Raw genomic sequence first — 7,645 nt, forward strand, 5'->3', positions numbered from 1 at the left:
CATAGCTATTTGTTGATATATGGTTCTTTATTTTCTCTAATACCTATTCAATCACACGGCAGCTTCACCAATAAACCGACGAGGAATTTGAGCCAGGGCAGCTTCACCTGCTAAACATATACACGGAATCTGTTGCCCAGTCAAACCCATTCGACTTAACAGAGAAATGCAAAACCGACTCACCTCTGCTAGAGGAAAGCAATCGTTCTCAGACTAATGGCGACGCAAATCAGATTAAGCAAATCGGTTGCTGTTGTCATGGTTGAGCAGGACTCATGTCGTTGCCCAGAATATACTAACCAATAACATTTTCTGCAGCATCAGATACCAGTGAAAGTACACGCATGCTTGGTCGCTTTGAGTTGACTCGAGATCGATGCGCAGCAGCCGCTCTATCCCTCACCTGCAACTACTTCCGCCATTTTCTTTTCGGGAAGCATGCCTTGTCTGACTTAAAAACTGTCTGTCAGTTGAAAATTCATAGATAGAAGAAACAGAGGAGCATGTTCCCTTCGTTCCAAAATAGATAGTACAAAGTTGAGTCATCTATTTTGGAACAGAGGAATAGAAGACATCTCCTCCGGTGCTGTGCTCCACGGAGCACGTTAATCAGTAGTCACCCTCCTGTAACCTGCTGCAGGCGTGTCCGTCAATTGCTCCAGTTGCTACTGACAATCGTGGAGGAAGGAACAATGACACCAAGCGTTTATAACCAGGTAAAGAATCTAACTTTAACTTCAACCATCGCTTTGTCCTTCCTTTTCTAATTGGCAAGCCTAAATATTAATTAATTACTCTCCCCGTCCGGAAATACTTGTCATCAAAATACATCTAGATACATCCCCTTTTATTCATCTTAATGACAAGTATTTCCAGATGGAGGGAGTACTAAATTAGCTGGCTTGATTTTGTTGTGCATGCCCTAGCTTTTGATACACGCTAGTTGGATAACGGATCTTAATTAGTGGCTAATAACAGAACCCTCTATTCCAGCAAAAATATACTTCCTCCATCCCAAAATAAGTATCTCAACTTTATACTAAGCTTGAGACATTTATTTTAAAACAGAGGGAGTACTAGATAATGGAATCCTGTAACACATGGAAGTAGGGGGTTAGTGTCATTAAAGATACGTACTCCATTCATTCTCCTCGAATTTTGACTAACAAAAACGAGCTATATGCCATACAAAATATATAATTGAATCTATATTCGACATAACTTTTCAGTGGTATAATTTTCATGGTGCATTCGACATAAAGCAGGCCAGGGCTCCACAAATAGTAACTCTAGGTTCCAAGTTTTCAAACAAATATTGCATTACAGTGAAAACGTGGAAAATAAAGCAGACCAGTGCTATAGAAACAATAGCTATGGACTCCAAATCTTCCAACAATACAATGTTGCTTTATAATGAAAATATGAGAAAATAAAGCAGCCCAAGGCTCCAGAAACGTTTGTTCCTGGTACACATGACAGAACATTGGTAGCAATTAGCCAATTACAGTTTCATTCTTGTTACGAACCAAGTTTCGCACTTTTCCCACAATATCGGAGAGGAGAGGCCTGACTGTCTTCTTCACTCCACAATCAGTCCCTGCAAAGAGAATGCAGCTTTCGAGGTTAGACATGATCCTTGAAGCCTTTTTCAATGACTTCGGGAATTCCTTGAGCTGGGCGGTGTCCTGGCTGGGCTGCAGCATAAATACCGCAATCTGGCCACAAAGCTTCACGATTCTGAGACAATCAACTCTGGCCTCGCAGTACTATTCTACTATAGTCCTGAGCTTCACCACAAATTCACCTTCTCTGAGGGACATCTTTTGAGCTACAACATTGAACTCTTCTACACTGATCAGTTTGGCACACATCACCAAAGTAAGCGATAACAATGCTTCTCGGAATTCCATTTTAGCTTTTAGCTCCTTGTTTGCCTGATCAGGTGACTTGATTTGGCCGCTGCGTTTGGATAACTGTTTCTTTTCTTCACCATCTCCCCGTCCAGAAATTGCCTGGTTTTCATCGTCACTTTCTGGTTCAGAAATTGACTGGTCTTCTTCACTACCTCTGTATTCAGTTAACTGGTTTTCTTCATAACTTTCTGGTTCAGAAATTGACTGGTTTTCTTCACTACCTCTTGATTCAGTTGCCTGGTTTTCTTCATCACCTACAGGTTCAGAAATTGCCTGATTTTCTTCATCATTTCCTGGTCCAGAAATTGCCTCGTTTTCTTCACGTTTTCTGGTTGCAAAAACATCCTTCATTGCATTGGTCTGTCGATTATCTGGCAATGACCTAGCCCATTCCAAAGACAATCTTTCTTCTCGAGTGAGGTATCATTTACTTGCGGCCAGTACTTCCTTGAGGACCTGCAAACAATAATGCATCTTTGTAAAATACAAATAACTGCTCGGATTTTAGGGTGCTAAAAGGGTATAACCAAAACTATCGTTGTGCCTACTAAAAAAATAGTGCTGTGCTACTTTAGATAAAAGTAGATGAAAGAATCTGTAAGCTAACCTTTGGCAGCAAGGCTTCCTTCACATAATCCTTGTACTTCTTGTCCAGCGTACAATGAGTGCACAAATTCTCTAAGATTTCCAATGCTACTGTCCTGTACGTGATGATTTTCTTAGCATCAAGTATTTCACTGAGACGAACAACAATGTTGTTCTTAGTATCAACGATTTCATTGCGACAGTCAACAGTGTTGCTCTGGAGGTCCTCCTTGTCATGTTCCTCCATTATAAACTTAGAGATAGTTTCCATCTTGGAAAGTAATGCCAGTGATTTTCCAGCAGTAACTCTAAGCTTGTCTTCTTCCCCTTCATTATCATTAAGGAATATCTTCATCTGCTTCTTTATTAGACTAGATTGTATTTCCGTGCTGAGGTTGGTCGACGAATCAATGGCCAGTTCTGTCAGGATTTCTATGGCTCGCATCCAATGTTTTAAATAGCGGGCTATGGCATTTAGCGGCGACCCTTAAAAACAGCTATAGCTGGGCTATAGCGGGCTATAGCGGAGTTATAGCGGCAAATTGTACATGAAATCATTTAGCGGCAACACTCTCAAACAGCTATAGCGGGGCTATAGCCGGCTATTTAAAACTATGCTCGCATCTGTACTTCTGTGCCATCATTTTTTCCCTGGTAAAGAATTCTCTCTAGGTTGCTGAGTGCATGCTCGTTGGAACAGATTTTGTGGACCAGATCACTTTTTCCAATCCACTCTGGAGCACGGATGAGCCTGTGCACCACTTTGAGCGATCCATTAGCTACATCGGCCCATGCACTTACATTGATATCTTGGATTAGTGTCTCGGAGTAGAGAGGTGCCATGATCTTAGGGAGGAGACCAGAGGTGTTGCATATGTCGTTGCAGTTGTGTTGATCAAAGGCGAGCCTCTCAAGAATTGTCAGGCCTTGTAGAATCAGCTCATTCCAGCCATCTCCTTTGCTTCCATGATAGGTTGAGCTATCCACTCCATCTTGTGCAATGTCACCACCTTGGTTTCCGTCATTTTTTGCTTTACTGTCCTTTGTGTCACCAGCATCCTTTTTTTTTGCCATGTTCCTCTATGCCTTTGACAACAGAAATCAGTCTTTCCATAGCACTGACAGTATCATCTCTTGACTCAGTAACTGGTGAATAATGATGTAGTCCTTGTTGGTTGTTCCAGTAAGGCAGAGTGGTATCGAGCAGGGAGGATATGCAGTATGTTGCCCCAGGGAACTGGGACAAATGGATGTCACCAGCAAGGTATGCAATGATCCTGGCAACCACCTCCCTGAGCTCTCGACTGCTGCTGCTCCATTCTAGCGTATCGATCAGCTTCTTAATCTTTGGTCTGGAGGGGAGTAGCAGGGACCTTACATCTGCCTTCTGCTCAATGAAGCTGTGGAGCATCCTTGATCCTGAGAGGTAGTCTTTCTCCGATTCCGAATTCACCAAATCGACAACATAGTTGATAAAATTCCTACCACGTATGGATGTAGGGTCCTGCCAGCATTTTGCTCGGATATCATGGAGATAATCTACAACTGTTATGGTGCCCCACTTTGGTGGTAACTTGCAATCTAAACAGAATGAAACGACAACCAGCATCGCCGCGCCCTCTATCAATCGCCATAAGAAGTAGAGCACGCCTTGGAAAATAACCAAACTGTAGAATATGGTCAGTGCTGGCACCAGGTTCGCTTTGCTGTCATCTCCTGGGGTATTGCCATAATTGTGCTGCCGTAGGCGCCATAGTGACAGCACGACGCAGGCGACAGGCCCAGACACATAAAGGGTCCCTGCAATTAGAACCACAACCAGGACCGGTATGCACAGTATTTGCAGGATGAAAAGGACAACTTGTACCCACACAACGGTAATAGTAGTCTGACTGCGCCCCTTGCCCCTGGTATCTTTCTTAAAAAATTGCATAACAACTCCTAATGGATTTGCCAAGACTTTTCTCACAAGCTTCTCCATTAGGTTCACAAATATAGGAAACAAGTTGTCCCCTGCGTCGTTGAAGATCCTGTGTGAGTGACATTGCAAATGCATGATCAGTGCCCGGCCATTAATATAAATTAGAGTGAATTCATGTTTATTTGTTTTGTTCGAAGCCGACAAGCAGGGTGGGAGTCCTACCATCACATCATAGATACTGTAAATAACTAAATGAAAGAGTTGTCCGATTAATTTATAGAAAAGGGATTAAAGCACACATATGCACCTAGCACAAGGCTAAGAGCACACTATCTATCCATGGCCATGGAAGCACATGCAAGCAGAAACTGAACAAGTGCCACCGGAAGAACCCCACATCTACATTGCACACAACGTCATCCACGGTGACCATGATCTGGCGACTCCGACTTCGCCATGACAAATCGAAGTGTAAAACCTACCATGAGCAGCATTTAGATCATGTAGGCCAAGCCACCTCAGACTCAGAGGACAGTGCCACAACAAGGTAGCACCCATAGACCTCAGTTGTCATATGGGTCACCCAGAGCGATGCTTCAAAGGAAAATTCATGCTCAACGCTGTCATCGCTCAGTTCAAGGATGCCTTGAATCTAGAGTTTCTCGCGGAGCCTAGCAAGAAGGGTTGCTGCAACGCCGTAGCAAAGCTTCCTACTGTTAAGCTTCATACACTAGCCAACGCAATCAAAAGTCTGAACTGATGGAAAGGGCTAGTGCAATCCACATATACGTGGTCACAAAGAGGGCCGGCAACAATTTTTTAGATAAATTGCGAAAGCCAGGACTTAAACTCAAGACCTTAGCTCTGATACCATGTTAAGCTTAATACACTAGCCAACGCAACCAAAAATCCGAACTGATGGAAAGAGCTAGGCAATCCACATATACACTTCAACATCCCCTCTCACGTGTGACACGGGAAGTCAACATGTGAATAGACTTAGAGGTATGGATCAAGAGGCCTATACGTGGACACAAAGGGGGGAACAACAATTTTTAGATAAATTGCGAAAGCCGGGACTTAAACTCAAGACCTTAGCTCTGATACCATGTTAAGCTTCGTCCGAACTGATGAAAAGGGCTAGTGTAATCCATGTATACTGTAACACCTACAACGAAAAACTATGGCTACACCTGATTGCATTGCTCTCCCAATGAACTCAAATTCAAAACAAATAAAAAAATTCTGAACTTTTTTTATATCAAATGTGTTCAAATGTTTTAGGCACTTAAAAATTTTCGTCTAGAAGTAACAGTTTGAGCATTGTTTTTGTTCTTGTGTGGAGCTCCTAGGATGTTTTTTCTAGACGAAATTTTGGAAGAACCTACTTTCTTTTATCATACTTGATGTCACAATTTTTTTTAGATTTCTTGCTACTCTTTTCTGAATTATTGATCATGTGGTGCAATGCATCCAGGTTTAAAAAAACCACACTAGGCGATTGAGATATACAAGCTTCCAAAGCAACTGGGAATTAACACACTCTTATTTCTAAAAGCAACTGGACAAACTTGAAGATTGCAGAGCCAAACAAGAAGAAAATATAGGAAAAAGGATCTGACAGAAGAGGGGAAAGAGGATTCTAAAATTACTGACCTGGCTGCCTGTATCATGCTAATGCTTGTGAGGCACCAAAAATCCTCCTTCCCCAGCGTGGTGACGAAGCTGCCCAGGAGGACTACCGTCGACCATGTGAGCGCCAGGAAGCCTAACCCCGTTACAGCCATCAAGACGTACGCCCGAAGGAGCGCGTAACTGTTGAGCGACATCTCCTCCAGCGGCTTAGGCAGCTTTCGCTCTCGTTCTGCTTGCTGGGCCGATGGCCCTGTATTCCGGATCACTGTAATTATGGCCCCGAAGACCTTCACCTTGTGCTCATCGACTATGCTCACTAAGCGTTTTGCGAGTATATGCGTCACTATAATTGCTATTTCTGCCATTTTTGGGCGAGCAGGGAGTGATCTTGCACCCTAGGTAGCTAGCTTCGGAGGTGAGGAATGAATGGTCAGGGAAGATGCATGAATCTCTCCTCAGCTCCTGCTCCAGGTTTGTTTTATTATACAGTTAGCATCGAGGACCCACAAAGTTCGGTCAAGCGCTTTATGCAGCGTGATCTGTCTACTCTGTTTTCTTATTATTGTAGCTGTAATTGTTTATCTTCAAGCTTTCTGGCGTGTAGCTGCCTGTATCAATCTCCGCGTCCATTCACTCCATATTCAATTTCAACTTACCTCTGAAGGAGTACATGCATCTCCCCATTTCTGACCACATCGAAGTGGAGGAGTCAATTACACCGGTGGTGCTTGAACTTGGCGCAACCGGTCACTTTGGTGCTAGAACTTGCGGCATACATTGAACTGATGTAACAACTTGGCTCGGGCGTGCAAATACGGTGCAAACATCCGCTGCATACACCCAAGCCGCTGATTAGGCACGCCAACATGGCATGGGTCCCGCCGTCAGTGACCCGAAGGCAGACAGGGGGGTGTGTGGCTAGTTTTCTTGGGTAAACCCCCTTGAATTATTATTATTTTTCCCCAAAAAAGGCCCTGTCAATGTTGGAAAATGGCATTTCATTTTTTCGACTCTATGGCCAGTGGGCCCAGTGTGTACATACTGAGAATTAATAAAAAGAAAAAAGGAGGCCTCCACGTCTCGAACGTGCCACCCTTGCCCATGTCATAGTCTGGCTGCTACACCATTCAGTCTTCACAACTTCAGATAAATTTTTGTATTCATCAATTTGAATATTAAATATAAGCAGGACATGTATATTTTTTCTATTAAATAAATACTTTAAATGTCTGTATTTAATGAACAATTTTATATAATAGATGTGTGTACATTTAAACTTTTTTTACCAATAATTGTTTGTATGTATAATATTTATAAAAAATAAATACTTAAACATTATTTTAATTACTTATGTTTCACAAATATTTCAAAAAGAACTACCGCGTGCAAATGGGCTGCACTATCTGCAGCCAATTTAAGCCCCACATGTATCATCCTTATACTACATTAACGGCTGTTATCCTTGTTAGACATCCGAATGTAATTGGTGCAGTGGCTATGAGCGCGAGCGCCCTAACAGTAGATCGCATGTTGAATTCTCAAATAAAAACGGTCACGTGTTAGAGTGTAGGAGTCTAACATTTTCCCTTTT

At 42.7% G+C, this 7,645-nt stretch overlaps 1 protein-coding gene across 1 annotated transcript; it reads right to left on the bottom strand.

Moving 5' to 3' along the window:
• Nucleotides 1-1,357: 1,357 nt before the first annotated feature.
• On the bottom strand, nucleotides 1,358-6,517 carry LOC125532257 (uncharacterized). Its single transcript, XM_087539119.1, has 3 exons — nucleotides 6,076-6,517; nucleotides 2,521-2,650; nucleotides 1,358-2,330 (listed from the first exon to the last, which is right to left on the bottom strand). Exons 1-3 carry the CDS (start codon nucleotides 6,417-6,419, stop codon nucleotides 1,767-1,769), a joined length of 1,038 nt encoding a protein of 345 aa, XP_087395245.1. The 5' UTR covers nucleotides 6,420-6,517; the 3' UTR covers nucleotides 1,358-1,766.
• Between the last annotated feature and the right edge of the window lie 1,128 nt (nucleotides 6,518-7,645).

This window comes from Triticum urartu, chromosome 1A, assembly GCF_056163025.1.
Source record: "Triticum urartu cultivar PI428250 chromosome 1A, HENAU_Tu73, whole genome shotgun sequence".
NCBI classification, from domain to species: Eukaryota; Viridiplantae; Streptophyta; class Magnoliopsida; order Poales; family Poaceae; genus Triticum; species Triticum urartu.

Coding starts and splice junctions, on each gene's coding strand:
- LOC125532257 (XM_087539119.1), bottom strand. CDS start 6,419: ATGGCAGAAATAGCAATTATAGTGACGCATATACTCGCAAAACGCTTA. Junction 2,651..6,075: donor AGCATGATACAGGCAGCCAG/GTCAGTAATTTT, acceptor TGTTCGTCTCAG/TGAAATACTTGATGCTAAGA. Junction 2,331..2,520: donor AGGAAGCCTTGCTGCCAAAG/GTTAGCTTACAG, acceptor AAATGATACCTC/ACTCGAGAAGAAAGATTGTC.